We start from the raw sequence: 15,422 nt of genomic DNA, 5'->3' as shown, positions 1-15,422 counted from the left end.
TTTATTTGCCAAAAAGCCATATTTCCACAAACAAATAAAATTGAAGTTCTGATTTTAATAAATTGGCTTTATTATTTTCTAGCATTTTAGTTGGAAATATACTTTGTGTTTATGTAGATTGAGATGGCTGGCAGGGTGCAGGGAAATGCTAGTAGAGAATGAGTTTTTGTTGGGAGGATCTTTTAATCAAGAAAGAAAAGTTTTTAAATCTTTTGCTGCCAGTATATTAACCTAACCACTGATCTATTTTTGCCAGAGTGGTTAGTGTCCTGTGGATCCTAGGATGTTAGGTTAGCCAAGGATGGTCAGTTGGGTTTAAGCTAAAAGAAGTGGGTTTGGATGTAAGCTGTGAGAATGGCTTGTGTTTGGTTCACTGTAGCTTTCTGGTCTCTGCACTCCAAGGCAAGATCTCTAACCACCCAAACCCACTGTGTAAAGTGAGCTGTTGACTTGGCTGTGTGCCTCACCTGCTTATGTGTTCCTGTTTCAGGGAGAACAGATCCCATTCCTATCGTTGTCAAGTATGATGTCATGGGTATGGGTCGAATGGAGATGGAGGTAAGCAGACCTCACCTAGTCTGTTGCTTTATGCGATATGTGTGCTAAGTTTTACTAAGTATAACAATATAAGAATATCTAGGGAGATGGAGTGATAGATAATAATTCATTGTATAGTAATTTTCCTTTGGATTAAAGAAAAAGCTTCCTAACTTTTAATGTTATGATTCCTTTAAAGAATGTGAGTGATTGTGACCCTGGGCAAGTCACTTGACCCCCATTGCCTACCCTTACCACTCTTCTGCCTTGTAGCCAATACACAGTATTGACTCCAAGACGGAAGGTAAGGGTTTAAAAAAAAAAAAGAATGTGAGTGATACAATGACTTAGTTTTATATTTGGGGAACATAAGGTTTGTAGATTTACCCAAGATTACAACTTTATAGCAGAAACACGGATTCTGAAACTCCTGAAAAGTATAGTATTTTTTCAAAGGCATCACTACTTGTTTTAAAATCTCCTGTTGCAATAAACAAGTATCTCCACTGGTTCCCTACACTTCATTACTGAAATCTTTTCTAAATCCATTCTTAATTCATTGGCATTGAGACTAAGATTTCCATAAAGTGAAGTCCATTACTGGCAAAGAATGTGTCTGCTGGGAACCACTGCCATGGAAGGATTAATGAACTATTTTTCATGCCATTTTCTCTGTGGGGTGACAAAGTGAGAGATAGTTAAGTAACACACCCAAAAGATTTTTTTTTTAAATAAACAGCATTGTATTTGAAAGTGCAACACTTTGTAGAGTAACTAAATCATATCAGGATTGTAAAACTAATCCAATTCTATTCTTATTAAGCTTGATTATGCTGAAGATGCTACCGAACGGAGGCGTGTCCTAGAAGTGGAAAAAGAAGACACAGAAGAGCTGAGACAGAAATACAAGGTACTTGATTAAAATAGTCTGTTTATGGAGTCTTCAGGCTAAATGTAAAGATAATTTTTTTAATAAAGAATAATAATTTTTGATAATAATTTAACTTGGTGAGATATATCATTAAATCAAGTTTGACCCCTTAGAACTCCTCTTGCTTCTTAGTCTCCTTTGGAAATTTAATTGTTTTGTGTTGATATAGTATACTTTTCAAACTTCATAGATCAGTATGTACCATTGGATCTCACCAGAGTTATATTCTAAATTTATTACCTCTTCTTAGGCTTTTAAGTTATGACCAAAAAAAACCCAACATTCTAATTATTTTTAAATTTTTTATTCTACTATTAGCTTTCTGGACGTATTCTATTAAAGATCGTGGAGGGGCAGGGATAGTTGGGGGTAGATGTGGTATAAAGAAAGACAGAAAACCTTATAATTTAGATTCACTTAGAGCGGCCACCAGATAGTATATCTTCTTACAGCAAAGCTTCTTGAAGATATTATACTGCTCCAACCACTATATTTTAGCCTTCCAGATGATTGGAATAGTTTATTAATGGTATATATGGTGTTGGCTTGCAGCAAAAATGTATGGAGTTAACAACCTTGTCAGATTTGGTGATGAATTTAACACAGATGTTGATGGGAGTGGGGTGGAGATCCACAATAGGGGAAAAAACCCGCAATAAAACTCATATCCTTCCTGCTAGTAGGAATTGCTGAAAAAGATTTTTATCATCATACAAATAAATAATTTGATACTTGATGGATCTGTGATTGATGGGGTTACTCCAATTTGTAAATTACTTATTAGTCTTAAATAGCTATAGTCTCATAACTATTCTGAAGTGGAATGGAATTTTACATTCTAATCTAAGACTTTGGTCTCAAAGGATCTGCTATCATTTGTGGAAAACAAATACTATTCATTTCCTTTGGTTGCCAAAGGATATACTACTTGAGAACATTTAACGAAAATATCTAGGGGCTTAGAGAGTTTTTTGTTTCTGTTTCAGTGCTATATTGCTGTCTAGTTCATCTTAATTTAGGAGAGAAAATGCAGAATGGGTGGGAGTTTGGAGTTGATGGGAAGGAGGGAGGGGGAAGGGGGGAACTCAGACCCTGTGATTTCATTGGTTTAGAGAACCTCCTATGCAAGGAAACTCCTAATACATTAAGAGAATACATGACTTGTCCATGACATCCTTTCATTTGACCTTTTGTTTTGAAAAATTGACTCAAACACAGTTATTTCCGTGCTTTAAATTAAGCTAACAGTGACTCTGGTATTGGTCATTCATATAACTGGAAATAATGAAAACAGTATCAAATTTCCTTCATTGTCACTTGTGAAAAAAATTTTTTTTTGTCAAAATATTTGGTATGACTATAAATAAGAAACATTTAATCTGTTAAAATTTCCTTTTATAACATTGTCACCATATTATTTGAATATGAAAATTTAGAATCCAAACATGTGGACATATGCTTAGATTGATAGATATTTTGCATTCAGATTGTTGAATCATTTTTCATAGTGGATCTTGGATTTATCTGTTAACTATTAAAAGCCTTTGTAACATTCTCTGTGTGGTGTAGAATTTTCCTCATCTGCACTAGTTAGAAATGAAACTAGCATCTTTTTATTCAAACAGGATTAAAATATTTAGTTGTAGGCAAGTGACTTGCCCAAGTTTACATAAGCACTAACTAATCTAGGAATCAGAATTTGAACCTAGATTACCAATATTCTTTTCATTACACAGAAAGAAAAAAAAACATTTCCTTGATCACATGGTTCGATGGGGACATGATTGGGGATGTAGACTCTAAATGATCACACTATTGCCAATATTAATAATATGGAAACAGGTCTTGACCAATGATACATGTAAAAACCCAGTTGAATTGCTTGTGGGCTACAGGAAGGGGGAGAGAGGAGGGGTGGGAAAGAATATGAATCATGTGATCATGGGAAAATATTCTAAATTAATTAAATAAAATTTAAAAATATATTCTTTTCATTGCATCACAGTGCTTCCTTATCCTACTGTGTTACCTTATAGATTTTTTTTTTTTTAATAAAAACCCTTACCTTCCATCTTGGAGTCAATACTGTGTATTGGCTCCAAGGCAGAAGAGTGGTAAGGGCTGGGCAATGGGGGTCAAGTGACTTGCCCAGGGTCACACAGCTGAAAAGTGTCTGAGGCCAGATTTGAACCTAGGACCTCCCATCTCTAGGCCTGGCTCTCAATCCACTGAGCCACCCAGCTGCCCCCACCTTATAGATTTTTTACTGTCATACAGGAAGCTTGACTTTCAGAGCAGCCATCAAGAAACAGAAGCCTCGTGGGGATATTATTGCTTCAAATCAAACCTGTCTAAACCTTCTGACTCATTGATCAGTGGAACAACATTAACAGAGTCTGGTGGTTTAATTTTCAATAAGTATAGTTGGAATCAAGGACCTTGTCAGACTGAATGAATTATTTTACACAGAGGCTGATGGTTTAGTGTTAACTGTTTTTTCCTAGATAAAACTAAGTTTTACTGTTTTTCCTAGCTATGTTTACATTTAAAACAAATTTTTTTTTCAGATTTTACCTTCCACAGCTGACACATCCTAGAATCATCATTTTCAATGTAATTTCATTTTTTAAAAAGTAATGATACCAAATTTGAAGAAATCTAGAGAAGCAAAAATTTTGTCTATAGGCAAATATTATAATTATTAATATTGTCACATGTAAGGAACACTATAAAAATTTATGTTAGAAACTTTCAGATAAAATTTCCTCAAAAAAAAAATCTTCCTTCTATTCTGAGTTGACCTCTACTTATATGAAGTCTGAGCAAATTTTTGTATTATCTTTGCCCGGATATTTTTAAATATATAGAATTTAAAACTTCAAATAAAAAAAGATTGGAGATAAGCAGAAATTTGTTAGATGAATAATTTGAACCCTTCATTTATAAGATATAGAATTAAAATATCCTTTTTCAAAGAAAGTCAAAGCTTAAGCTTTTGCATGAAATCCAGTTAATCATATTTTGATTTTAATGGTCAACTTATGTTGGTTCAAGTGTGTGCTAGCCAAACATTAGTGACAGAAGTTTCATATTTAAAATGAACATTCATAGATTTTTTTTTTAACCATGAAAACAAAATTTTGAAACAACACTTTCCTATGAATGTGGACCACCAAATTTATGATGGACTTGGCTGATGTGTGGGTTACTTTTGCTGAAATTCTTTTTTCTTTGTTATAAGGAATATCTCTCTGAGAAGGAAAAGGGAGGATATGCCGGAAAATGTAGGTGATATAAAAACAAAATATATTGATAAAAATATCTTGGGGGGTGGGGGGCAGCTGGATAGCTCAGTGGATTGAGAGCCAGGCCTAGAGATGGGAGGTCCTAGGTTCAAATCTGGCCTCAGACACTTCCCAGCTGTGTGACCCTGGGCAAGTCACTTGACCCCCATTGCCTAACCCTTACCACTCTTATGCCTTGGAATCAATACGCGGTATTGATTCCAAGACGGAAGGTAAGGGTTTAAAAAAAATAATATCTTGGGATAAGGGATAATACCCTTATTCTAAGAAACAGCATTTTACATGGCTCAGAAAAATGTGTGAAGTTGACAATGTGGTAGAACTTCACTAAAAGTACAATTTTAAGCTTCAGACTTCATTATCATTAGCTATTAAGCCTATATTCACTTTAACTTTCTGTATTCATTCTTACAGTTTATCTTCACAAGAACTCTCTGAGCTAACATCAATTCATCAGGCATTTATTAAATACTACTATATGTCAAATATTTGGGTAGATACAAAGACGAGAAATAGTATTCACCTCCAAAAAGCTGATATTACTACCACTACCATTGCCAAGGATCTGAGGGGGAAAAGTAATGACAAATAATAGTTCATAACATAACCTTTAAAGTTTTCAGAGTGCTTTACAATTATTATTTCATTTGGTCCCTAACCGTTCAGTGAGCTGGATGCTCTTATCTTCATTTTATAGATGAGTAAACTCAGTAGAAGTTAAGGGACTTGCCTAGGATCTGTAAAAATGAAAATTTAGGGGAGACTGAGGCAGGTAGAAATTAGTTTCTCTCTGCAAGGAGTATTATATTTTTTTAGAGTTTATTAGAGATTAAGGATTAAAGAAAATACAGGATAAGAAACACGTGGTGCCCTAGACCAGGGAGGCCTAGACAAGACCTCACCTACATTATGGAAAGAGCCACATCTGCCCCAAAATGGAAGTCCAAAAAAAGACCCAAAAACCTTTGCAATCAGGTTAAATCCTTTCTCGATCTCGGCCCAGGTGAGATTACATGGCATTCTGGGGAAGTGGAGCAAGGGCTTGTGGGGATTGAAGTCCAGAGTTCAAGTCTATTTTTTACAGATCACAAAGTTAAAATGTTTCTCAGGCAGATTTCAAACAGTTGACATTAAACCTAGATGTGAATCCATTTCAAAAACATTCTAAATATTTTAGGCACTTATTTGAAAATGTTCTATATTATTTTTTGTTTGTTTTTACCACACATGATTTCTTTGGTATAGAGAAGTCTTAATGAAAGATTCTTCTACTCATGCAAAACAACATTTTATTTGCTACTTAGCCTGAGAGAATTGTTTGTACCCCCCGAGACGAGGTGCACAATGTTGGATATAGGACAAATGGCCCTGACTCTTTGGCCAGCATTCTTTCAGCCAAGTTATTCAGGTGCTTCTTTGTAGAAAAAGTTACCATGCGGGCTTGCCTAGTTTCCCTGAATAAGTCAAATCTTAAGTCAGGCAGTGATAGTATTTTTAGCTCTTTTTTCCATAGTTATCACAAATTTTGAATTAGGGAATTCCAAATATCAGAAAAACTGAAATTCATCAAGAGGAAATTACAAGAAATTCAAGTCCCAACTCCATAGTTGATTGTTTCACATTTACTGTGTATTTATAAATTTAAGTATAGAGAAGACAGTTCTAGCTAATGAAAAATTTAATCAGAGGTCACTGCCATAAGTGCTTATTGTACTGGAGAGTAGTGCCACTGACAAAGACTGATTTCTATCTAAATTAAACATTTTTATAGTACAATTATCAAGTGACATGCACACCTCTTCCCCCCAGTAATTGGGTGACTAGGTGGCCCAATAGATAAGAGGTCAAAGCCTGGAGTCAGGAAGATCAGAGTTTAAATCTGGCCTCATATACTTATTATCTTTGTGACTCGGCAAATTACTTTGCCTTAGTCTATTGGAGAGGAAATGGTGTTATCTTTGCCAAAAACACCCCATGAACAAGTATTGTTGTACGACGGTACACAAGTCATGAGGAGTTGAACATGACTCAACAGCAACAAACTTAACATAATTGCTAATAATCAATTGTTTGAATAAAGACAAAGACAGTAGAAAACAATCCAGCGAGTGCAGGAGCTGCAGAAGCCAAGGATATAGATAACACATTAGCTAGTGATTAGCTGCTGAACAATTATGAACTGTCCTTTCAGGAAACAGGATGGCTGTTCCTGGGGTGTCTTAGGACACAGATGGGAAGTCCGAACATTCTTCAGACCTTTGGAAGCTGCAGGTCCTTTGGGAAAGGAGAAAGAAAGAGACTTTGCTGCAATGGAGACTTCCTTCCTACCTCCCAGCAATTTTTCCTTAGAAGTGTACTAGAAAGCCACATGCCCTAATTTCTGGAAAATCATCCTATGCTTTTACGTAGACTCACAGGGCATGATTAAAGCCCGTAGCCAATTAGAACAGGCTTCTTCTGTATCTTTGTTTCACTTCATCAAATGACATTCAAAGATTTTTCATACATAGTCTAGGGCTGTGGTGGTGAATGACACTTGTGCCAGAAGGGACACTCAGAGCCCTCTCTGTGGACACATGCATTGTTACCCCAGCACAGAGTTCACCAGAGTTTGTCACTAGAAAACCAGAGGGACAAGGGCCAGGTTGCTCCCCTCCCCCTCTTCATGTACACCTGAAGATATTTCTCACATCACCTTCCCCTCTAAAAAGTTCACCATCTCTAGTCTAGGGTGTTTTGATTGAAACTTGTTCTCACCTGTTTGTGATTAGATTAGTGAAGGTATCAAGTGACTTACAAATATGTCACTTTTTAAAAAGTGTGTTTTTTTCCTTTTTAAAAGACATACTTTAAATATTATGTCAGAATAAGAAAGGAAGAAACAGAGCATATGTCTTCTTTGCCCCATTCTTATTATGTTATATAAGAACTGTATTGGGTTTTAAAATGCTTCAGTTTATAAATTCTTTATTATTATCTGTAGTTTACATCATAGGAAGATCTTTGCCAAAAAAAATTCATGAGACTATAACTAGATTTCAGAGTTCAAAATTCTTTGGTTTGTGGTTTACATAGATTGGGTTCTTAGAATGTGATGTGGAAATGCAAACTACTTTTCCTGAAGTGATCTTGGATTTCTACTCACTTTTGCAATAAAGTTTTTTTTTTTAATTAACCAAATATATTATTTTATCTATATAGCCTGTGTGTGTGTGTGTGTGTGTGTTTGTGTGTGTGTCTTGAATATATACCTTAGTTTTGTTCTGGAATTTTATTTTATTTTATTTGTTTATTTATTGAGGTCCTTACCTTCCATCTTGGAGCCAATTGGCTCCAAGGCAGAAGAGTGGTATGGGCTGGGCAATGTGGGTCAAGTGAGTTGCCCAGGGTCACACAGCTGGGAAGTGTCTGAGGCCAGATTTGAACCTAGGACCTCCCATCTCTAGGCCTGGCTCTCAATCCACTGAGCTACCCAGCTGCCCCCCTGGAATTTTATAATATTGCTCCTCTCTGAAGTTGTGTATCAAATCAAACCTCTTTGGGAGGGAAAGAAAATGAATCATGGAAACATGGAAAAATATTTTTTAAAAATTTTAAGATATGCATCCAAAAAGAAATATTTTTAAATCAAACCTCTTTGAATAACCATATACATGAAAAAGATGGTCCAGTTGTACAGATTTTACCACCAAATTGTTACTTAAAGTGAGCTTTTAGGGGATTATATTGCTGAAAAATCATTCCCCTTTCAGCTAAGTCCTCTTTTTATTTTTCTAGAAGTTTAATCATTTTTATTTTTCTTGCTATTGTAGGATTATGTTGATAAAGAGAAGGCCATTGCCAAAGCCCTAGAAGACCTTCGAGCTAACTTTTACTGTGAACTCTGTGACAAGCAATATCAGAAACACCAGGAGTTCGACAATCACATCAACTCCTATGATCATGCACACAAACAGGTGAGAAAGAGTTATTTGTTTACAGGAACCACTTGTTTCTGGTTTTAATATCTTCTTTGCTGCATCCTTGTTTTGGATTTTTATAAGTTGAACTTTTCCCTATCCACCTCTTTCATTTCCCTCCATTCTAGGATTCATTTTTGGATGCTCTTGGTTGTGATTTCCCATTTCCAGAAATGCACCTCCATATGCACATCCATTTGGAAAATATGCCTTTTGACATGTTTGTGTACTGACTGCTATATTTTCAAATTAAATTTAAAAATAAATATTTGGTGGATGTGGAGACCCAAATCTACTTGTTTGTAGTGAAGCCTGAAGCTATGTGACTAACGTGAGATGTAGTTTTCTTATGGATACATTTCTGGCACTCATATCCCCTCTAAACTGGAAGTGATAGGAACAACTGTGAATTTCATAGATTTTAGAAAGTTTTCATCAGATAAATATTGCTAGGGAAAACACAAATTCATGACTGTTGTCATCAGCCACTTTACTTAAAGAGAATGATGGTGGAACATGTTGAATTCTTTGTTAAAAAATAAATCAAGATATCTTTATCATTTTTTAAATTAGCACAGAAAGGAAACTTTGGGATATCTTTCTGCCTCATGTAGAAAGCATGAGGTTAAAGAAGAAAAGAGTGATTTCCCTTGATGAAGCTTTGGAAGGGAAATGAGTTTTCAATCCCACAGCAAGGTGCTGTCTGGATAAAGGATTGGGAATCATTTGATCACCAAGTATTGGGTGACTGGCAGAATATATTGGCAGAGTGTTAAGTGCACAATTGTGGGGTTTGTTAAAGTAGGAAGATTTAGGAGCTTTCCTAAATAAGTTATGCCTGTTCAAACAAGCAAATGTTTGGGCCTTGGAATTGGTAAGATTCCAGTCTTGTTGATCTTTCAGTCATGAAATCCATGGAAGTTTCAAAGATAGGCTTTAGCTATTAAAGTTTTACTTTTCTAGTAAGAGGTGGGCTAATTTGCTCAACTGGGCTCTTTGGTTTTTGGTTTTTAGCTTTTAGCAGTGATATAATAGGCAGGAATTGGGTCATCTGTAGAAGACTTTGCCTAACACCTTCTATGGAATTAACTAGATTATGAAAAGACTTATTTTGAACCTAACATCTTTGGTCATCACTTTGAACAAATTGTCAGCACGACTTTATTTGAAGAAGAAAAAAAAGTTAGGGATAACAATTCTAGCAGCAGTATCTAGATAATTTATATCACCTCCAAATTGTACTTCACAGAAGAAAAGGTGAGATGTAATAACAAATACTCGTCTAGTTATTTTCAGATTCACCATTTTGTTCATTGCAATCTGGGGGGAGGGGGGGGGGCGGCAGCCTTCAGTTATTTCTTATTGTTCTACCACTTAAGAGATTTTAGCATTTTAGGAATACATGTTTCCAAAATACTTTGCATAATAACACATGTATAGCCTAGGTTGACTCACCTGCCAGCACCATTAGATGTAATTGGTAAAAGAAAAACCATGAAAAAAGTTTAAGACAATATATATCTTTCCAGTTAAGAATTTCTTCCTTTTAAGAGACATACACTTTCATCATAGAAATAGCAACGGTAACCTAATGCCAGAAGAACATTTAGAAACACTAAAAATTAATATAAAAATCTCTTGAACAGGATGCCTTGTTCTGCTGTTTTCTACTAGAAAAATTAAGATTTAGGGAAAATGCAAGTTAGAGTCCTGTGTACTAATCTAGAATAGTTCATAAGTAGAAGATATATGTTTAGTTTTTATTTATTTTGATATTTCTTCTTGTCAGGTGCACAATAAGTAGTTGTGGTTTTTACTTGTTTTGTTTTGTTTTTTGTTCTACCATTTAAGTAAGGCTGTTTTACTGAAATTGTTGATCTTTAGACTGATGTTTGGCAACAATTGAGTTTGGAAATAGTGAAACTTTTTGTGTTCCAACGTCATTAGGCCCTTGTTTTGCCTTCCTTCAAGAATCTAAACCGATAAATGCATTTAGGCATATGGTAGTGACTCTGATTTGCATCTTACAAGTTTTCATCATTGAAAACTAATTAAAACCATTAAAAGAAATATTAGTTAAATTGCCTGGTAGTAGATTGCTAGAATGGGCAGTCTCAGTCCAATCTGAATAATCTTTTTCATAGTGAATGCTGATCACATCACCTCAACTCTTTATCTGAATGTGAACATTTTATTTATGTAATACCTTTAGATCCTCCCCTTTGCTAATGTATTTTAACTAAATAAAAACTAAAGTTAAAATAATTTAAATCAGAAATGCATAATTTTTAAGATGTTTTATCTTTCACAGATACAAAAGCATATGAGGTACCATAACTATTTTTAGCACCCTAATGATAAGCCATAGTGATACGTGTAAGCATTCTTGAATTTTCTAGTGAAGCTCTTGGTTGTGTCCAAAGGAAGAAAAAAATAGTAAAAAGTTAATGACTTATCTAAATTCTGGTATATTTCACATGCCTAGCCAGAAGTTAGAATTGTAAATGAAATGAAGCTATCATCTCTAACCCTATTTTCTTGTTTCACCTGACTCCCCAAATTTTTTCATTGTACAAATATTTAAAATCATAGTTTTTTATCATTTTCTGAAATTTAAAAACCAAATTTGACAGATGATTAGTTTATCTTTTAGTATAATTATTGAAATTAAACTTTTTTTAACTAACTCCTACTAAATTGGAAATTCTTTTTAAAAGCACACACATATTCAGTTGCTAGGGACTATTGCTTTAAAACATCCTCTCCTTTTTCAGCCTAAGATACCTCTCTCTGTGGCAGTAGTACCACTTTCACATTATTTATTATTTTAATTAATCCCCATCTTCATATCCTACAATATTGGCCACTAAAAATATTTATCAGCATTCTTCAACCTCTACCTGTGTCTGTATTCTCAAGCACCTACCTATCTCAACTGGGGTAAGTATCCAATTTTTAAAAATTTAAGTTTTCCAATTGCACAGCATTTTAGAAACCATTTCCCACACCCACACCCACACCCTTTTTGAACCAACAGGACCCTTCATAATCTTCTGTTTTTTGTTCTGGATTTCATTGTCTTAAATTTGGTTTTCCTTCCACTCCAGCTTCAACTTCGTAAAAAAATTGTATGGCATATAGGGCAGCTGTGGTTTATTTGGAAAAGATGCCTTCCCCCTAACAATAAAGTCTTCTGCTTTATGGTCATGATAAGAATAGGAAGTACTATACATATTTCTGAAATGAAAAAAAGTCCTTTTCAAAATCTCTTGTTTAGATATAGGCTCTATCTTAACTTGAATTGTGGTTTTTCTTGCTGTGAAGAACTGCAAGACTTTTCTTTCATGAGTCTAGTAGCAGCTACCAAGACCAGTTTCTTCTCTTCTGGATTGTCATTTATAGTTTTAGTCATTCTATCAGCATTCTAGTTAATGGTGGCTGAATTTATTTTTCATTTCTCTGTGATAGCATTGTAAAAAGTTATGACTAGTTAATTCTGTCAGTACCTAGTAGTTTTCTGCATAAGTTTGTTAGTAAATATTCATGACAAGCATAATTTATAAACATTTTATTATATAAACCATTAACTATAATAGTTGGTGGCAGATATGGAACAAAAAGGATTGAAAATAGTAACTTTCTGGGGTTTTTATTTTGCTGATGGAAGGTATCACCATTTTGAACTTCCATTAAGGGAGACAGCATAGGTGGCGGTTCTGAAGTTGAAGTTACCTTCTTTGTTGATTATAATTACATTCAGAGTAGCTTGCCAATAGTAAAATATCTGCCCATTTCAAAACACACCCTAAGCAAAAGATTCTCTATATATTTTGTGTTTATGGGATCAGAAAAACAAATATATTGAAAGCTACTGGACCTAAAGCAAAACAAATGAAGTTCCTAAAGAGAGAAACCAAATCTCTTTCCCATGTGACATAGTAGAAAGAAGAGAATGGCAAGAAATCAACAAGGTGAGAAAAGACAGTTGAGGTTAGTATTTGGGAGATACTTATCACTTCTAGAAAATCAGAGCACTATGGTATCCATGAAGTTGTTTTGTTTAAGCTCATTTAGCTACTTATGTGCCTGTAAATTTGTAATAAATGACTATTGTTGTCGTTCGTTTTCTGTAGACATCCACTAATAGGATGCCAGAATGTCAAATGTACTATATTTTGACCCTTATAATTCTTTCCCCAGGAGATTTTAAAATGAAGAGCAAGTGTGAAGGAGTCACTCATTTCAAAACTTGGGGGTGGGGCTTGGGAACACGATAATTTTATTTTAATAGTCTAAAACAGATAGCTAAAGACATAGGTTGAGAGGGACTTCACCTATATCGGGGCCACATTCTTTCTCTGGAGCATCACTGTGTAGTAAGTGAATCAGTAAATTCTAGCTGACCTTCCCAGGGTTGAATTTATCTCCACCTCTGTCTTATTTCCATGTCGTACCCTATATACTCACCATCCCTTGGGGGAGCAGAAAAATAGATTTCTTCCTCTTCTCAGCTTTCCCATTACCTATTGCCCTTAAAAACCTGAGCCTGCCTGAAGAATTCCTGTGGGTTGATGAATGTGGTTAACCCCGAACAACTAGTTTAGGAGCCAGAGGTTGCTCTAAACTGTGCATTCTCCTAAGAGTTTTCATTCAACTTCTTTGGGAAGTTTGCTTATAGAATCTGACTTCTTAACTCTGCTATAAGGCCTGGCCTCCCCTCCCCCCCCTCCATTTTGTTACAGATTAACATTCACATACTAGTAATTAGCTAAATGTATTTGAAGAATATTCATTATTCTAGCCAAAATTTTCCAGTGTTGGCATTAGTATTTGTTGATCTTTTGGTGAAGGCTAGATATGGTTTTGATGACTAATGAGGTCAGGCCAGCACAGATTTTAATATTCCAGAACTATACTCACTGCTTTGTTTCATTGTTGTGTTTTTTTAATAGAATTTGTTTACAGATATCTCAGCCTCCTTTTTCCTTCCTACCACATAGAAGGTATCATCTGGGTAATCTCGCATAGTTCTTTCTATGTTTTTTTTTAATTAGCCTGCTCATTATTTCTCATGGCACAGTAGTATTCCATCATAATCGTATGTCACAATTTGTTTAACTATTCCCAAATTGATGGGCATCCCCTCAATTTCCAGTTCTTTTTCACCACGAAGAGAGCTGCTATGAATATTTTGGAACACACAGTTTCTTTTCCTTTTTCCCTGATCTCCTTAGGAAACGGAACTAGCAGTGGTATTGCTGGATCTAAGGATATACAAAGTTTTATAAATCTGGGTATAATTCCAAATTGCTCTTCAAAATAGTTGAATCAGTTCACCATTCCAACAGAGTATTAAATGTCCCCATTTTTTCACATCCCCTCCAACATTTGTCATTTAGTCTTTTTAGCCAATCTGATGGGCATGAGATATTTCAGAATTGTTTTGGTTCGCATTTCTCTAATCAGTAGTAATTTAGAACATTTTTTCATAAATGGCTTTGATTTCTTCATAGATTATCTGTTCATGTGTTTTGCCTATTAGTTGGGAGATGTCTCTTAATCTTACAAATTTGACTGTTCTGTACATATTTTAGATAAAAGACCTCTTTCGGAGAGGCTATCTATAAACCACCCCTCCGTTTTCTACTTTCCTTCCAATCTGGTCAACATTTGTTTTATTTGTACAAAAACTTTTCAGTTTTAATGTACTCAAAATTATCCATTTTACCTCTCACAATGCTCTCCATCTCTTGTTGACTCATAATTTCATCTTCTGGCCATAAATCTAATAGTTAATAGGTTCTCTCTTCTTTTTCTCCTCCTCTCCCTCCTTCTCCCCCCCCCCCAATCCAATGAGCCACCCAGCTGCCCCTTTTGTCCTTCAAATTTACTTTTTGTGTCTAGATCATGTATCCATTTTGTTCTTATCATAGTGAAGAGTCTAAGATATTGGTATATATTTAATTTCTACCAAACTACTTTCCAGTTGTCCAAGAATTTTTACCAAATAGTAATTTCTTACCCCCAAAACTGGTATCTCTGATTTTGTCAAATACAAAGTTACTATAATCTTCTGTTGCTCTTTGTTATATGTTTATATCCCATTCCTTTGATCTACCTTTCTATTTCTTAACCAGTACCTGGTAGTTTTGATGATTACTGTTTTTATACTACAATTTAAAGTCTAGCATTGCTAGACCTCCTTCATTTACATTTTTCATTAATTCTTTTGATATTCTTGATCATTTGTTCTTCTGAATGATTTGTTTTTATTTTTCCTAACTTGATAAAATAATTTTTTGTTAATTTAATTGGAATGATATTGAATAAGTAGGATTAATATAAGTAGGATTGTTATTTTAATTATATTGGCTCTGCCCATCTGTGAACAATTAATATTTCTCAGTGTTTTGTTTTTGTTTGTTTCCTTATATCAGGTAGAATCTATCTGATGCTTCATCCTGTGATGGGATTGTGAATGAGTGTGGCAGCTTACCTATGTTAGTTTGATAAGTTTCTCTTTAATACTTGTAAGAGGCACCTTTGTCATTGTTGGTGTGCTGCTTTGGGCATTTGCTCTCCTGCTATCTTTTTTGTTTCTTTTGTCATTATACGTTTGTATTTAACCCAAAGACATTAAAAAATCTGTCTTTGTGATTCTGTGTACATAATTTAAACTATTTTCCCATC

The 15,422-nt window shown here is 34.8% G+C and overlaps 1 protein-coding gene across 15 annotated transcripts in view; it reads left to right on the top strand.

The window, feature by feature from the left end:
* GPATCH8 (G-patch domain containing 8) overlaps positions 1-15,422 on the top strand; it is a 111,911-nt gene that overhangs the window by 78,717 nt on the left and 17,772 nt on the right. For all 15 annotated transcript variants that reach the window (XM_007482438.3, XM_056816947.1, XM_056816953.1 and 12 more), the window contains 3 exons: positions 491-558; positions 1,361-1,447; positions 8,586-8,729. In XM_007482438.3, the coding sequence (XP_007482500.1) occupies positions 491-558; positions 1,361-1,447; positions 8,586-8,729 (299 nt within the window). The remainder of the gene's footprint in view (positions 1-490; positions 559-1,360; positions 1,448-8,585; positions 8,730-15,422) is intronic.

The sequence above is a fragment of the Monodelphis domestica genome, chromosome 2 (genome assembly GCF_027887165.1).
Source record: "Monodelphis domestica isolate mMonDom1 chromosome 2, mMonDom1.pri, whole genome shotgun sequence".
Lineage (NCBI taxonomy): Eukaryota > Metazoa > Chordata > Mammalia > Didelphimorphia > Didelphidae > Monodelphis > Monodelphis domestica.
This window is presented reverse-complemented; position numbering and strand designations above follow the sequence as displayed.